At 36.7% G+C, this 18,711-nt stretch overlaps 1 protein-coding gene across 4 annotated transcripts in view; it reads left to right on the top strand.

Moving 5' to 3' along the window:
- The window catches only part of MAP3K7 (mitogen-activated protein kinase kinase kinase 7), a 71,538-nt gene that overhangs the window by 684 nt on the left and 52,143 nt on the right, over positions 1–18,711 (top strand). For all 4 annotated transcript variants that reach the window (XM_049772214.1, XM_049772215.1, XM_049772211.1 and 1 more), the window contains exon 2: positions 14,829–14,939. In XM_049772214.1, coding sequence (XP_049628171.1) covers positions 14,829–14,939 — 111 coding nt within the window. The remainder of the gene's footprint in view (positions 1–14,828; positions 14,940–18,711) is intronic.

The raw sequence follows: 18,711 nt of genomic DNA, 5'->3' as shown, positions 1-18,711 counted from the left end.
TTGGGGAAGTCAGGGATGTCCGTGGTGCTTACTGGGTGATTTGCCTTGCGTTTGGGCCACTTGAGGTGAATGACACTTTCAGTGGGTGACCCCCTCGGGTCTGTTAAAGGGATTTGCGGGGGAAGCATCTTCTGGAGACAGAGCTAATGATTTCGGCTACAACCAAGAGTATGCATTTTTTTTTTTTTAGCAGAATAGTTAAGGCTGCTTTCCTAGTACCAAAGAGGTTGGTTCTAGTCATCATCAAGTTTTTTTTAAAGTAAAAAAGAGTGTATGCATATGAATAGTTAAGGCTGCTTTCCTAGTACCAAAGAGGTTGGTTCTAGTCATCATCAAGTTTTTTTTAAAGTAAAAAAGAGTGTATGCATATGTTTTTTTTTTCAAGACACTTTAAAAAGTGTTAAGAAGATAAACAACTTTTACTGGGAATAGTATGTATGTTCATTTAGCTATTGCCATTGATAGATCGTTTTTAAACAATCATTATGTCAAGTATTTGGCATATGTCAGACACTACTGTGGGTCTGTTTTATTTTGTAGGCTCAGTTGTCTATATAAAATTCCATAATCGTTCTTAGGTAGTGGCAAGCTTAAAGTCGAGATGATTATTGTCCAACAGTAAACTTTTATTTTGTACATACTTTGGAGGATACCTTAGATCATTTATTTTACTGCATAAAATAGAGGGCAATGAGAGCCACCTTATTTTACTAGAGATGTAAATGAGAAGAAGGCGGCCTTTGGTTTTAGGAAGTTTCAGTGTGTCAGACATTTTTTCTTACTCCTCTGAATTGAGCTTCTTCCTACTGTGAATAGGGATATTCTGGGGATATATTTTTTTTTTTATTTCATTTTATCTGTCTGACAGAACCTGTTAGACTCCACCTTGGTGCCTGATACATATGCTAGGAAACTGAGTTCCAGAGAGGAACAGTGACCTGCTCTAAGGTCACGTGGCTAAAAGAAGTTCCAGAGTTTTGTTAAGGAGAATGAGAGATGTGTGTATGTGTTTTTTATGATAAATTCTTTTCTCAGACATGGATAGTTGATCTAGCTTTCATAGATGATTTTCTTTTTTAAGAATAAAAATTCAGTGAGTCAGTTTGAAAGAATTGTGGTTTTTAAATAAGTGTTTACGTCTGCTTCTTGGTGAGCTGCTCAGTTTGTAGACTACAAATGGTTATATAATAGTAACTTGTACTTTTTGGTTTCCCAAATGTTCTTACAGACTTACATTCTTTCATTCTCAGCATTTTAGTTACACTGCTTTCTAAAACTTTTTGTAATTCTTACAGCTTAGAACACTTGAGTTATTCACTCAGGAAACCTGTCGTTTAGCTGCTTTTATTTATCATTTTGATTAGGTAATTGTTTCCAAAGACCTTTCAGTTTATATAGTTTGTCATTCTTTCATACTATATTTAAACTAGGTTTTGAACGTGGTAAGTGTCATAGGTGGAAACAGACACTAAGATGGATTATCTTTGCAGTTGTATCTCTGCTTGAGTACTCTTCTCTTAAAACTCCACCTGACTGGTGCCTTTTCAGCTTCAAGTACCATCTCAAGTATCACTTCTGTTGAGACACTTTTCCAGAGCAACCTTGATTGTGTCCATGCTATTAGTGCTGCATGCTACTTAGCAAAACTGAAATTTTGCTAAAAACTTTTTTGCTAAAAGCAGAAATATGTACTTTATTCGTATCTGTAACTCGAATGCCTGCTACCTATTACCATAAAAGAAATCTTACAAATATTTGTAGTTTGTGTAAATGAAGTTATTTCACAAAGTATGAGAATTTATTACCCAAGTCTCAGCAGAATTTAAACTAGAAATAAATGATTTGTTTTCCAAAAGTTGATTTAGACTCCATATACTTAGAAAGTAGTTTTGTTAACCGAAGTTAAATTGTGCTATAAAAGACAAGCTTCTGTAAACTGAGTATTGTTGAACCTTACTTAACGGCATCCAAAAAAAAAACTTTTTGACATGGTCTTTATTTTTTGATTATTTTACATAAGTAATTCAGCGTTTATATTTTTAAACTTCCCTAGAAAGACAAAATCGGTTTGTCGTAAAATAGAAGAAAATAGGCAGTCCTTATTTTATAGTTTAGATTACAAATACATAAGTACTAATAATAGAGAAAAAACCTGATTTGTAATGAACTGAATAATCTGAAAAATCTATAGATTTTTAATCTGTATTTAATTATGGAAATCTAAAACTATCAATAAGTTCTTTATGAAACTTAGTGGCCATTGATTTCGGTAGAAATCTGGAATAGTGCTCTCACAATGAAGAGGTGAGATAACAGCACAGAGATAACTTATTGTGTGTGTAGCTTAAAAGGTGACATGGGATGTTATTTTAAAGAAAGAACGGTTATTTGGTCAGATGTCTTATGAAAGTTTTAAAGGACTCTATGAAAAAAAATTTTAAGTCCGAATAATTAAAACTCTACTTTCATGTTCTGAAGTCCGTCTTGTCAGCAGATGGCAGTTCTACTCTGCCAGTTTATTAATAGATACTGAAGTTCTGAAATAGTTGGAGGCTCAAAGTCGTAACTAATAAATGTAAGATCTGTGCTTGTTTTGTCATGTTCCAATTTTTTTAGCAAGGGCTATAGTAGCATAGACAGCTACCATTCCCATGCTTCATGGAATAGGGTCAAACTGACAGCTATAGTCAATGAACTAAAAATAACATCAATTCAGGACAATTACAAATAATTGGACTGGAGAAAGAGCTTAACAGGCTGGGCGAGGCTCTGGTTCAATCCTTAACATTACGTGATCCCCCAAAGTGCAGAGAACTGAATAGTCTCCAGGTATGGCTCAAAAACTAAAAAGAGGAAAAGAAAAAAGTATTAGTTCATAATAAGCTAAAGTACATAGGATTACATCCCTTTCCTTTCCACTTAGGCACACATTTCCTTTTTTAAAAAAAATAATTTGACATCAATGAAGGAATAGAAGTCTTTAATCTTAAGAAATTCATGTTTAAAGAAATTGCTTTCTATAAAACACCAAATTCTGGATTTGATTTTTGTACCTTTTAAAATAGTAAACTGAAAATATTCTGTATGCAATCTCATACTCTTGTTACATTTTTATTCAAGAAATTAAATCTTTGACTATACAAAACTAAAGTTGTAGACCCAAAACCAAGAAGGCTAACCTATTGAGAAGGGAATGCATATCATAATATGGGGCATTTTAATTTAGAAGGCATTCATAAATTTAGAAGGCAGTATTACTAAATTAACTTTCCTTTTAAAAACCAAAGATCTCTTTTGCATTCTTGTCTTCTATTTTTACAAATAAGAGATTGTGTAAAATATCTAAAACATTTATTCCTAAATATTTTCTCATATTGGTGGATTATAAGATGCTTATCATTTTGAAATACATACACTTGGTATCCTTTTGGTGAAAATGCATCTATGGGCAAAGAGCTGATCCAAGTAATTTTAGTAGCAGTGTCAAAGAAGTATGAATACAAATCAAAAAAGCATATTTGGTTGTGAACTTAAATTAGAAATTGATATAAGTAAATAGTGGCTTCCCTACAGCTTTTTGGAGTTGGAATACTAATTTTTCCATTATTTTCCTCAAATGTTGGCATATTTAAAATTGCCATTTTGATGTTCTTTTGTACTGACTTAAACATGTGTCAAGAAAAACATTGGATAACTCATAAGGATTATCCTTTTTCCTTCTTTCCCTAGATCAGTGGTTCTCAACTAGTGGGGTGCACCCCCAGGGGTGGGGAGTGTCTCCGTAGTAAAGGGGGATGCGTTTGACCTCGGCAAACACTGTCATAACAAGCTAAGCCCCGTGTTTATGTCTCTGTATGTCTCTAGAGCTGAGAGTTGCTGTGTCCTGCTTCAAACCCCGCTTAGAAAAGCTATGCATTGCAAAATGTGCTCATTGTAGCCATTAATCCAGACATCACCTCTGATTAATAAATCAGCTCAAATTATTTTATATATATATATATATTTGCAGGTTAAAGTTTTCTTTTTAATAAAGATACTATTTACAGTCGCGTGGGGGGGTGCAAAAAATGTTTTCTTCTTCCGAGGGCCGCATGACAGAAAATAATTGAGAAGCACTGCCCTAGATGGTGCTCCGTAAAGCTTTCACCAGCTCCAGTCACAGAGGAAGGCTTTATGGTTTGAGGCAGAGCTTCTTAAACTTTTTCTACTATGACTTCTTTTGCCAGAGAATTGCATTCAGACAATTGATGCCCAAGAAAACCACCTTAAATTTATCACATATTTGATTTTGTATTTATTTTTGGTTGATTTACACTCAAACATTTTGCTATTGCCACTCACAGTTTTAAGAAACTATTCTTTTTTTTTTTTTTTTTTTTTTTGGTTTTTTGGGCCACACCCGGCGGGGCTCAGGGGTTACTCCTGGCTGTCTGCTCAGAAATAGCTCCTGGCAGGCACGGGGGACCATATGGGACACCGGGATTTGAACCAACCACCTTTGGTCCTGGATTGGCTGCTTGCAAGGCAAACACGCTGTGCTATCTCTCCGGGCCCAAGAAACTATTCTTAAGATTAGGCTTATCTGGGGCCTGAGAGGTGGCGCTAGAGGTAAGGTGTCTGCCTTACAAGCACTAGCCAAGAAAGGACCGCGGTTCAATGCCTGGCATCCCATATGGTCCCCCCAAGCCAGGGGCGATTTCTGAGTAACCCCTGAGCATCAAACAGGTGTGGCCCAAAACAAAACAAAAAAACAAAACAAAAGATTAGGCTTATCTGAAATTACCATCTTACTATTTACTGTGTCTTTGCTATAAATTAATACTGTCATTCTTAAACATTAAGAATCATTCAAAGATCTTGTTCAAACATTGCTACACTCCTGCTTTATTCTTGAAGTCTTCTCTTTTTTATTTTTTGTTTGTTTGTTTTCTTTTGTTTTGGTGGGGTCACACCCAGCAGCACTCGGGTTACTCCATGGCTCTATGCTCAGAAATTGCCCCTGGCAGGCACCGGGGACCTGTGGGACACCTGGATTCGAACCACCGTCCTTCTGCATGAAAGGCAAATGCCTTACCTCCATGCTATCTTGCCGGCCCCCTTGCCCCCTTGAAGTCTTCTTTTGACTTCTCATGACTCTTCTGATTTGCTTGCTACCTTTCTGTGCGATCCCTACTCATTTTGGTTTTTATCACCTGCCTGGTTTTGCCTGCCTCTTGTTTTCACTAAAAATAATAATTTATGCACTTAGATATCTGTTAAGCATTATAAACTGTAAATGAAATAGAATTTTTTATTATTTATGGGGGGGAGGACGTTGGGTCACTTAAGCAGTGCTCCAGGCTATTTCTGTCTCTGTGCTCAGGAGTGACCCTGGTGGTGCCCAGGGTAACCAAGTCATTTGCATGCAAAGAAAGGCCCTTAATGGCTGTATTATCCAAATCTCTATTTTTTTAATTGCCTGCTCCATTTTTTAAATCTCATGCTATTGTCCAATATGTGAGTCTTTGATTCATATCTCTTCTTCATCTCACATCGCATGACTACATATAGATCATCGCAAACTCTTCTAACTCTAAATGTATATTAGATATGGTCATTTGTTTATCCAGCTATCAACTGTGTCCTCACCACTATTTTCTCTCTTGCTTTATGACTTGGGTTTTCTATATACTCTATTGTTTCCCTACAATTCATTTTTCACATGAGAACTAGAATTGTTTTTGTTTTTTTTTTTTTTTTAGATTTTGTTTGTTTTTGTTTTTGGGCCATACCTGGCAGTACTCAGCTGTTACTCCTCACTCTGCATTCAGAAATCACTCCTGGCAGGCTTGGGGACCATATGGGATGTTGGGGATAGAACCCAGATCTGTCCCGGGTCAGCAGCTTGCAAGGCAAATGCCCTACCACTGTGCTATTACTTTGGCTCCTTTTAGAATTTTTAATGTAAAGCACATCACACTTTTATGCTAGTATCTCATACCTTTTGACTGTACTTACACTGAAATCTAAACTCTTTACGGTGCAAGTTACCACTCAAAACCCAGTCTGTATGTATGTTTCCAGCCTTCCACTATTTTTTTATTCTCCCACTATGTACTGCCCACACGAACACTTCAAGCATTTCTCTAGGTCACTGAAATGTCACCTTTCTGAGTGAGGCCTTGCAGGATTATCTTGTTTAAAATTAAAGAGGAGAAATATGTGTATATACACACAAACACACAAGTACATGCCTTCTCTTAATATATGTAGCATTTTCTTAAATGCTGTATCCTTTATAAATGTATATTGCTTTTCTGTTTAAAACAGAATATATAGACTTAGAGATAAGTATTATTTTTGTTTTCTTTTTGTTTTTGTGCCATACCTGGGCTCATTCTGGTTACTCCTGGCTCTGTGCTTAGAAATCAGTACTGGCAGGCTTCGGGGACCAATGGGATGGCAAGTCAGCTGTGTGCATCCCATAGCCACTGTGCTATCAGTCCTGCTCTGCATTCAGGAAATCAGTCTTGGCTGGCTGGGGGACCATATGGGATGCCTGGGATATAACCCAGGTCAGCCATGTGCAAAGTAAATGCCTTACCAGCTGTACTGTCTTTTTGACCCTATGTTAGATTCCTTTTCTTTTCTTTTCTTTTCTTTTCTTTTCTTTTCTTTTCTTTTCTTTTCTTTTCTTTTCTTTTCTTTTCTTTTCTTCTCTTTTCTTTTCTTTTCTTTTTAAATACTGTGATCTAAGTGAATTACAAGTCTTTCACAGTAATAGTTAAGGTACATAGTGACAAGGAATTAGTGCCATTCCTATCACCAGTGTTGTCTTCTCTTCACTCCTGTTCCTAGCATGCAGCCCATGCCTTCCCGCTTTGCCCCCATGGACTGCTAGTGTAAGAGGTCTCCTTTGTGTATTAGCTTGTTGTAGATTGGGTATCGATTCTGGTGTCCTTTGTATTAGATTCTTTTTTAGTTGCTTCCTTTGTTGTATATTAAGTTGGTAACTTTCTCACTTGGCCTTCTTAATATATCCTGGAGTTTGTGCCAGAATCTGTGTCATCTCTTCTTTTTGTTTTTCATGTGACTGTTATGTGTTATGGTGGTGGGGATTGAACCCATGGTTACAAACAAGGCATGAACTCTACTGCTGAGTCATATCCCTAACCCTGCAGGTGGTGGGTTTTTGTTTTGTTGTTTTTTTTATTATCTTTTGGTCTTGATTATCTTATCTCTTCCCTCCTTTCCCTTTCACTAGAAAGTAGTTTTTATGTTAACCAGGGCTTTTGTCTTCTTTATTGCTACATCTCTAGTATCCCAAACAGTAGCTAAATAGGTATTTGAGAAGTATTCTTTTTTTTTTTTTTTTTTTTGGGGGGGGCCCACATCCAGTGACACTCAGGGATTACTCCTTGCTATGCACTCAGAAATTGCTCCTGGCTTGGGGGATCATATGGAATGGTGGGGGATCTAACCGTGGTCCTTCCTAGGCTAGCATAGCCAAGGCCAGACGCCTTACGGCTTGCACCACCACTTCATCCCTTAAAAGTGTTCTTTTAAAGTATAAAAAAAGTAGACTTCAGAGGCCGAAGTGATAGAGCAGTGGTAGGCCATTTGCCTTGCACGCAGCTGACCCAGAATGGACCTGGTTTTGATCCCCAGCATCCCATATGATCCCCCGAGCCGGAGTGATTTCTGAGCGCATAGCCAGGAGTAACTAACCCTGAGCGTCACCAGGTGCGGCTCAAAAACCAAAAAAAAAAAAAAAAAAAGTAGACTTCATTGTACTATCAGTACAAGCTTCAGTTTTTTATGCCTTGTAATCAGGATATCTTTTTTTTCCCTCTGCTTCTGACTAACCCTACCCCTTCTGATATCATTGATCCTCTGTAACTAAGCTGAACTCTGTTAGCTCCCTGTATTTGAGCATCAACATAGGTAATATACCACAGTCCTTACTTTAAAATGTTTAATTCATTATTTTTTTTTCTCTTAAGTATTTTATCTTTTTTTTTCTTGGTGCTATGGAAATCTGCATATGGCCTCCCTATTTTCTTTTTCTTTTTCTTTTTTTTTTTTTTTTTTTTTTTTTGGTTTTTGGGCCACACCCGGCGGTGCTCAGGGGTTACTCCTGGCTGTCTGCTCAGATATAGCTCCTGGCAGGCACGGGGGACCAAAGGGGACACCAGGATTCAAACCAACCACCTTTGGTCCTGGTTCGGCTGCTTGCAAGGCAAACGCTGCTGTGCTATCTCTCCGGGCCCGGCCTCCCTATTTTCTCTGTTGCCACTATTTGTACTGATTTATAGCGCCCTTTGTTGGTAAGGTATATATTATTTAATTTGTTTCTTAAGTGTTTTATAATTGTCTGTTGAAGCTGTGGAAATTTACTTAGGGCATATATGTGTGTGTGTATATACATATGTATATATATTTTATATATGCATAGGGCCTATACCTCTGTTACCACTATTTGTACTAATTCATAGCTCCTTATGTTAGTAAAGTGTATCTTATGAGGTTGTTTCCATAGGTTTCTCAGGAAAGAGTCCTTTCTGCTCTCAAATTTTTTTTTTTAGTTTTTATTTTTGGGTCACAATCAGCTGTGCTCAGGAGACTATACAGGATGCTGCAGATCAAACCTGGGTTGGCCACTTGCAATTCTAACTACCCTAACGAGTGGCCATTGTACTATCACTCTGGCCCCTCTGCTCTTAAATTCTTAACCCTAGCCTGCCAGGGAGGGAGTCTTTAGGACTCTAATCTTTGGCTCTCCAGCTTATATATAAGTTTGTTCAAGTAGTGCTCTTTATCCCAAATTTCTACCTCACTTTAATTTCATGAAAAAAGAAATTTTTGTACCCCAAAAAGCTCTACATTTATACCATTTGAAAAAGCGGGAACTCTTTTTTTCTTTAGTTTTTGGACCTACACTTGGTGATGCTCCAGGCTTACTCCTGGCTCTCTGCTCAGTGATCATTTCTAGCAGGCTCAGGACCATATGGGTTGCCAGGGATTGAACCCAGTCAGCTGTAAGCAAGGCAAGCACCTTACCTATTGTACTTTTCTTCTAACATCTGGGAATTCACACAGACTTTATCCTTCTAAATACTGTCTCTATTGTCTTATTTCTTTGAATTTATAGCACTTATCTATGTGTTTATACATGTAACCTGAGGCATCTTGGATTTTATTTAAAGGATCTCTTACTGTATCATGCTTATAAAATATATGGCCTTTTGGTAGGCCCCAAACTCCCATTTTACACAAATGTGCCTGTTTCATATTTTAGAATATTCAACAAAACTTGCTTTCTCAAGCATAAGAAAGGTTTATTGTGTTCTCACCTGCCCATTTTTTTCTCCCCCGTGTTTTAAGTCAGCCAACTATCATTTCATCACTAGGTGGCACTTGTGCATCATTGTTAAATCACATGCATCTACAGGTTTTGTTGTGATGCATGCATGATCCACAGATAGAGATGTTTGGAATCACTATATGGATTTTCCTAAAGATAGAAAAGCAAAAAAGAACAACTGCTAAGTACCTGTTACATTTATGTACATGTGAATACATGGTTGAAAACAAATTACTTAATAATCATGTAATAGTAATATTAATATAATATTAACATTTATAGGTAGGCTGATGCTCTTTCATAGCCATAAAGTTCAATTTGTTTTAGGGCTTATTTGCTGTTCATCATGGTTGTTGTTTTGTTTTGTTGGTTGGTTGGTTTTGTGAAAATAAATAGCACATATCCTTCACTTATTCATTCCTAACTCTGACCACCTATTGTATTTAAGGAAATGTGTGGTTTTGACCTATAAACACATAAAAATAATTCACCAAGAATGTAAAAAATACCTCCCTTATACTGCTGAGGAAACAAGCTCAAAAACATTAAGTTGCCCAGCACTGAGACCTAAAATTTAGGCAGAATCTATACTCAAGTTTAAAGGCTGTTGGGTTTTAGTGTCTCAGTGAGCTTGTTTTCGTTAGTGCCCTGTTCCTTAAAGTAATAAAGTAAGTGTATGACTGATTATGATTTCTTTCCTCCCTGGGAGGTATAAAAAGAAGCAAGGGGGGCCAGAAAGATAGCATGGAAGAAGGGTGTTTGCCTTGCATGCAGAAGGTCAGTGGTTCGAATCCCAGCATCCCATATGGTCCCCCGAGCCTGCCAGGAACGATTTCTGAGCATAGAGTCAGGAGTAACTCCTGAGTGCTGCCAGGAATGACCCAAAAACCAAAGGGAAAAAAAAAAAAAGGAAAGCAAGAGTTTAAATAGCAGGAGGGCTCTGAGTACCCAGATTAAGCAAGGTAAAAACAAAGTCAGCAAAAGAAATTAACTATTAGAATTATTAGTCTTGAGGGGCTCAGAAAGATAGCATGGAGATAAGGTATTTACCTTGCAATAGGAATGAATGTGGTTCGAATCCCAGCATCCCATATGGTCCCCTAAGCCTGCCAAGAGCGATTTCTGAGCCTAGAGCCAGGAGTAACTGGAATGCTGCTGTCTTTGTGGCCCAAAGACAAAACAAAAAACAAACAAACAAAAGAACTATTAGCCTACTTTTGACTAACAGCTTCTAGTTTTTTTTGAGAATCAATGATAGGAGATAAATGAGGTGTATTGTTACTTACTCTAGGTTTCAGATCTCCTCTATTTACTGACCATGTGATCTTGGTCAAGTTATAACCATGTGACTCAGTTTACTTAATTTAGAATGGAGGAGGAAAACATGTGAATGTTAACCAATTGGGTGGCTTTGTAAATTAAGCAACTTGAGACGTGCTTATACTGTTTTGCTCCAAGTATGAAGTAGAATTTGGCCTATGATTAAAGTGGCCATATGTCCCAGTTTATAGCTAATCCTAGTACTTATTATTATATTATGATATATTCTGATGTTATAATATAAGTTATTATATATTATTATAGCTGACCTAGTAGTTATTATTAGCCCCTACTTTTTAGTCTACAGAGTGAAGGTTATAAATTATTTGGTCATCCTACTTGTAGCCAGTGTTTATAGAAGAGGTTTTTTTTGCTCAGAAATTTTTATATGTAAGTATGTCTAAAGTAAAACTTATCTTCCAAGGGAAGACATAATTACTATCTTACGTATAACAAGGATTTGTATGTGTACAAATCAGACCATTAAAATTTTGTGGTAGGCAGCCTGACATTAAACCACACTTGACAGTGCATAGTCTTGACCTGCCTTTAGCAAGTTATTTTACTTCTTTAAACCTTGATGAGGATAGCGTTTAGTACTGATCTTTTAGGTTGTAGAAATGAGTTTAAGTGAAGCACTTAATTATGATTAATTATAAATTAAGTTGTTCAAGGAGGTAGAGTCCTTTTTCTTTTGATTGTTTTTTTGTTTATATTCCATACCCGGCGATGCTCAGGGATTACTCCTGGCTATGTGCTCAGAAGTCACTCCTGGCTTCGGGACCATATGAGATGCTGGGGGCATCGAACCATGGTCAGTCCTAAGTCAGCTGTGTGCAAAGCAAACATCCTACTGCTGAGCCACTGCTCTGGCCCCATGGAGGTAGATTCTTAACTTAAGGAGAAATAATTGATAGAAAATACTAAAAGTTGGAAAGATTGGATCAGATAATATATTCTTAAAGTCCTTTACAGTGGCTTTTTTGAAAGTTGATTTTTGGGCCACATCTGGTGGTTCTCAGAGCTTACTCCTGGCTTTGTGCTCAAGAGATCACTTCTGGCCAGAGGGATGTGGAGGTTGTGCCAATGATTAAACCTATGTTGGCCATGTGGAAGGCAAGCACCCTACTAATTATATATTTGCTCTGGCCCTACCTGTTTTAATTTTAACAAATATCAAAATCTAATCTTTGTTTTGTAATTTTTATATTATGGCAATTTCAAATGTAAAAACACTATTGTATGAGAATAGTGGACCTAATGGTACTTTTTAGTTAGCTTCTGCAGTAACAACATGGTGAGTCTTTAACTTTTTAATAATTTTATTTTAAGAAAACCTCAATGAGAGATATATTTTACATATAAAGCACACCCTTACCCAACTGTACATCTGTCACTGGAATCCAGTTTTTTAAAATATTTTCATCACTCCTTCCTGTTTATAGTTGGTCCCAGTATACATCTAAGACTCAGGCAACCACTAATCTACCTTGTCACTGCAGATTTGCTTTATATGGACATGTAATATAAACGAATCATATAATATATAGTCTCTTCTTTCACTTAGCACAATGTGTTTGAGGTTCATCTATTCTTAGAAGAATAATATTCCTGTTCAGGGGTTACTTCTGATTCTGTGCTTAGGAATTACTCCTGGCGGTGCTAAGGGAACCATATGGGATGCCAGGGATCAAACCCACATCTGCTGCTTGTGCAGCAAGCACCCTATGTATCATACTATTACTCTGGCCCCTCTGATCTGTGTTTTTATTCTTTCTAGTCTATAGCCCAAATTAATTTGAGTAAAATCTTGTTTTATTATACATCTTTTTATTACTCTTAACAAATACTGCTTATTAAAACAACTGCAACAATTCTTAGGCAAATCTCCTAGTGCAAATTTTCCAATAGCATATGCTCATGTGATTTTTTTTTTTTTTTTTTTTTTTTTTTGCTACATAGCAGTAGGTTACTTTTTAAATACGGCAATGCCGTCCTAGGCTAGTGCTTGCAAGGCTGACTGACGCCTTACCTCTAGTACTACCTCTCCAGCCCTAATAAAATATATTGTAAATGTCACTTTTTTGGAGGCAATTTTCATTAGACTATTCTTCAGGGGTACAGTTTCACATTTCTTCAAAGTATGTTACCATACCATACTCCCCACCAAGTGTCAATTTCCCTTCACCAGAGTTCATTGGCTCTCTTCTTTGTCCTTTTGATAATCTCCATTCTCAGTTCTGAGGCTTGGGTTAACACCACTAACATGTATTGAGAAACCAAAGTATTTGTGAGACACGCTGGGGAGTGGGGGTTGGCTCACAATTATGAGGTGTTCCGGTGACTATATGTAGTGTTAGGTTCAAACTAGGTAGGTGCATGTAGGGCAAGTATATCCTATACTATCTCTTTAGTCTCTTTGGGACACATTTTAAAACTGCATTTTCTCCTATATATACTTTAATCCCAGTGTTTCCAAAAATGGGTGATACCTCTCTATATTTATATTTCACCTCTGCCTCCTACCCACCCTGTGTAACTAGAATGACCCAGGGAGGCAGTAGTATTGTAAGGTACCAATAGAGGGTACTTTCTATTTGTTTGCTTAGAGAAAGTAGATTTCCACAGGAGCACTGAGCAAGGAGTAAGGCCAAATAAGTTTTGGGAACAACTGCTCCATTCAAAAATATTTTAATTTTATAAATATGATAGCTTTATATGTTTATTAGAGATTTCTCTTATTTGTTTTTCCAAATCTTCATCTCACTTTTCAAATTCATCTTGCCTATTTTGAGTTTCTTTATTTTTCTAGAAGTCTTTGCTTTTCGTTGTTGTTCCATTTAAGAAAATTTGATGTCTTATGAATTACTTTGTTTTACCACATATTTCTGCATATTTCTATAAAACTAAGAAGGAAAAAACTGGTCTCAGAAGCATTGGTAGAAAAAATATAAGGACAGAACTAAATATCCAAGCCAGAGTCAATGCCAATAAAATCAAGAGACCACAACTTTAACAATCTAAACTTAAATGGGTCTGCTATACTGGCGGATCAGTGGACAAAGTGTGGTTGAATAGGATGCGCGCTGGGTTTTTTTTTTTGGTGGAGGGAGGTTGACACTGGTAGTGGGAATGGCCTGACTCATGTATATCTGAAATTCAACAATGAGAAGGACTTTATAGATCACAATGGTTTCAATAAAATAAAAGTTTTTTTTTAAAAGAGAGAAATTTTGGTGTCTTAAACCACAAATTGTCTTTGTTTTTATTTTGGGGCCACATGTGGTGCTCAGGGATTAATTACTCTTGGCTCTGTACTCAGGGATCACTCCTGGTGGGCTCGGATCATATAGAGTGCTGGAGATTAAACCCAGATTGACCATGTGCAAGGCAAGTGGCTAGCAGCCTTATTTTCTAAGATAGAGAAGTACATTTTGTTATCTCTATACAGTTTTGGGGCTACCAGACCTGGCTATTCTCAGGACTTACTCCTGACTGCACAGTGATCACTCTTAATGGAGTTTTGGGGACCATATATGGGATTGAAACCTGGGTTGGCCTCAGTCAGGGCCAACCTTCTTACCACTATATCTCCAGACCAATTTTTATCTCCTTGTTCTTTTTTTTTTTTTTTTTTTTTTTGGTTTGGGCCACACCCAGTAACGCTCAGGGGTTACTCCTGGCTATGCACTCAGAAGTTGCTCCTGGCTTGGGGGACCATATGGGACACCGGGGGATCGAACCGCAGTCCGTCCAAGGCTAGCGCAGGCAAGGCAGGCACCTTACCTTTAGCGCCACCGCCCAGTCCCTTTTATCTCCTTGTTCTAATGAAAATGTTTACTTCCTCAGGGGCAAGTGAAGATGCAAATAGTAATTTTTTTTTTTTAGACTTTCAGATTGGGGGCCAGAGCAATAGCATAACAGTAGGGCATTTGCCTTGCTTGTAGCTGACCCAGGATGGATCTGGGTTTGATCCCTGGCGTCTGGTATGATCCCCCAAACCAGGAGTGATTTCTGAGCGCAGAGCCAGGAGTGATCCCTGAGCATCACCGGGTGTGGCCCAAAAACAAAACAAAAAAAAAATGACTTTTAGTTTGACTAAGATATTGGGCTGAATATATTTGTTTCTGACCTTTTTTTTTTTTTTTTTATGTTTTTAACATAGGTTGTTGGAAGAGGAGCCTTTGGAGTTGTTTGCAAAGCTAAGTGGAGAGCAAAAGATGTTGCAATTAAACAAATAGAAAGTGAATCTGAGAGGAAGGCTTTTATTGTAGAGGTAAGTTGAGATGTCATTCTGTTGTGTAGTCCTCATCTAAGATCCTTTGAGTTGAGTACTGAATGGAGGGTGGGTGGTCTTGATTGTCATTTTGTACTTGAATTCCAACAATTTTGTTGAACCAAAAGTATTGATAGAGGAATAGTTTTCATTCACACTAATTCTGATTAAAAATTAAGGTGAATGAAACTTAACTTAAATTCATTTATGAAAAAAAGAAATTCATTTATGAATTTAAATGCCATCTTCTTTATAGTGATTCAGATCTATTTTAAGGCATAAAATTTAAAGTTTAAAATAGGAAAGAAATTATATCTCTCACAGTATCTGAAATTACAGAGAAATTTTATCCTTCGGTTTCTGACTTAAAACTTTTAAGTGACAATTTTAGATGAAGCTGGTGATGTCTAATCCCGGGCAAATAGGGAGTTTACCATTCAAAACCAACCACGAGCTTCTTGGGGGGAATAAACCTGATTTATTTTTGGTGGGAGTAAGATATATACCAGATTAGAGCAATGTAGGGTATCAGATCTGTGTGTTTAGGGCAAAGAAGGATGTGTTCTCTGTTTAGAAGAAAGCAGAATGTGTGTACTCTGTTTAGGAGAAAACGGGATGTGTGCCCTGTACATTTTATTTAGCTACTATGTTTTTTCCTTTCGTTCCTTTTGTTGTATTGCCTGCCCACTTGATCATGTGGTCTGGCTCTTAGGTGAGCCAGGAGTTACTTGTTACTTGACAGTATGGAGTGGCACCAGGGTCACACATACAGGGCATATGCTCTACCACTCAGCCATATTTTCAGGTTCTAACTAAGATTATTTTAAGGAAAAATCATTTTATTTTTTTCTCTTTTAGCATGACATATTTCACTAGTTACTAATTTGATGAAGAATTCAGTAATCACTAGATTTTTGTTTATTCCTAAATACCTTTGCACTGGTTTGTGTAGTAGGTCACAATATTTTATTAAATCAAAACATCTTAATCACATATTGCCTCACTGCCTAATGAGTAGAAGACTCCTTTAGTACATATTCTTAATTTATATCTGTGATTTTAACATAATTTCAAAATATATTATATATATTCTTATATATAAGAATATTTTATACATTATATATAATATAATTATATATTATATATATAAGAATATATATATTCTTTAAAAATATGTAGTATGGGGGCCAGAAAGATAGCATGGAGGCTGGGTGTTTGCCTTGCATGAAGAAGGATGGTGGTTCAATCCCAGCATCCTATATGGTCCCTCGAGCCTGCCAGGAGCGATTTCTGAGCGTAGAGCCAGAGGTAACCCCTGAGTGCTGCCGGGTGTAACCCAAAAACAAACAAAAAATTAAAAAATGTAGTATTGAGAAATAGCTTAGTTCTGTTTTGTTGGATCAATTGAGATGTTTTGATGCCACAAAAAAGATGATCTCTCGGGGGCCAAAGCAGTGGCACAGGCGGTAGGGCATTTGCCTTGCACATGCTAATGTAGGAGAGAACACGGTTCGAATCCCCCAGCATCCTATATGATCCCCCAAGCCAGGAGTGATTTCTGAGCATATTTCTGAGCCTGAGCACGATTGGGTATGGCCCAAAAAACAAACAAACCAAAAAGGTCATCTCTAATAGTATATATCCTAGTAGTCTGATCTCCATCTTGCCTTATTTATGATTTTTTAGTATGTTTTCAATAAGGTCATATACTATTAAAATATAGTTTATAAAAGTAATTTCAAAAATATCTAAAAACATGTCCTACATGCTAGGTATAAAAGAACTAAAAGATCATAATTCATAAAGGAAAAACACCAAGTTTATCACACAATCACGCATGTAATTTAAATAGCCAATAAATTTTCCTATATAAGTCTTGCTAAAAACCTTCAGCATTTTATACCTCTCAAATTTTTGTTTCCTAGAGATAAATACTTTGAGCTGATTCCTTAATTGTATCTTGTACAACTTAAGTGGTAGCTGGTATAGTTATATCTGTACCCTAGTTGTATTCAAGTCCTGGGACTATGTTCTTTATACAAGCAGCTTCTAAGCTTTGGAATGAAAAAGACATAGTTATTGAACTATTTGAAATCAGTCAGGGAAGGGACCTTTGAGCTTTATTTTTAATTTTTATTTAATTAAAAAGCTATGTTTTTACAAAGCTATTGGTAGTTGGGTTTTAGGTATAATATTTCAATACCAACCCAACCACCAGTGTCAACTCACATTACCAATGTTTCTATACTTCATCACATACCCTTCATCACTGACCAGTCACCTCCACCTCCTCACTGTCTGCCATCTTGGCCCGCACATTAAAATTTGGATTTTAGCTTAGATCTCTTGTTTTCAATGTTGTTGAGTTTGTGCTTTGAATAAATAGCTATGCCACTTTCCCATATCCTCAATATACTTAAGCCAAGACCACACACCCTCTCCATTGCTTTTCTCATAGTCTTTCATCCTGCCTTAATTTATTTTCATCCGTTCTTTTCCTCCCTAGGCTCAGGGGTCATGTGGGATCTAGGCATCACCCTTTACTTCATTACGTTTCCTTATACAATTATTTTATATACCATAGATAAGTGAGATTATCTTGTATTTGTCTTTCTTCTTCTGGCTTAATTTACTCAATTTAGTATCTTCCAATTCCAACCAGGTTTTAGCAAATTGCATCATTTTATTGTTCCTTGCAACTGTATAGAAACATTGTGTGTATACACCATATCTTAATCTATTCACCTATTCTTGGATATCTATGTTGATTCCATGCCTTAACTATTGTACTCACTGTAGCAGTGAATAAATAGGGTGTATATATATCCTTTTGAATGAGTGTTATTAAGGTATAGGGATGAATACTCAAAAGTCGAAGTGTTGGGTTATATGGAAACTCAATTCTAAGTTTACTGAGGTCTCTCCAGACTGTTTTCCACAGAGGTTAAACCAGACAACATTCCCATCAGCAGTGGGTGAGTTTTATTTTCACCACACCCCCACAGGCTCAGATTGTACCTACTATTTTTGATATGTGCCATTCTCACTGGAGTGAGATGATATCTTATTGTTGTCTTGATAAGTGAGGCACTTTTCTTGTGCCTGATGGCAGTCTGTGTTTTCCTCTGCCCATAAGAGTGATAGGATTTTCTAATTTGTTTTTGTTGATTTTTGTTAATAATTGATATGGTCTGGATATTAAGCCTTTATCTGAAGCATTGAATAAGAATGTTTTTTCCCATTCCATTAGCTGTCTTTTAGTTTTTGTCTGTGTTTGTTTTGCCATGCAAAGTTTGATTTTATGTAGTTCCATTTGTTTATCCTTGATTTGGTTTTATTTGCCAGTGGTATCAGATCATTGAAGATGCAGTTCTTGTAACATTCTACCTATGGATATAATTTTTAACATACTTAGTCTTTTTTAGCTTCCTCGCACAGATTCTACCACTTTATGTGCTATTTCCCAGTTTCTTGGAGCTTCTGTAAGATAACCAGGTTGCTCTATTATTTGAATAATTTTATTTTAGGATTTAGCTTTTTTCAGTCTGTTTTGTTAGGTATTTGCTTAAAATTTGTAATGTACTTTTCTCATTTCATATTCTCTTCATATTTTTGAGTTTATGCTTTGAAAAAATTTCCTGCTATGTTAGTGAGGTTCGGGGAGGGAGCAGGAAGCTGCTCTCTGAAGTTTAGTGCTAAATGTTTAATAATAAAATGATATATACAAATGTAATACATTAATATAATACAGATATTCTTCAATTGGAAAGAT

Source organism: Suncus etruscus, chromosome 4 (genome assembly GCF_024139225.1).
Source record: "Suncus etruscus isolate mSunEtr1 chromosome 4, mSunEtr1.pri.cur, whole genome shotgun sequence".
Lineage (NCBI taxonomy): Eukaryota > Metazoa > Chordata > Mammalia > Eulipotyphla > Soricidae > Suncus > Suncus etruscus.
The sequence above is the reverse complement of the archived record's forward strand: the minus strand, read 5'-3'. Positions and strand labels throughout refer to the sequence as shown.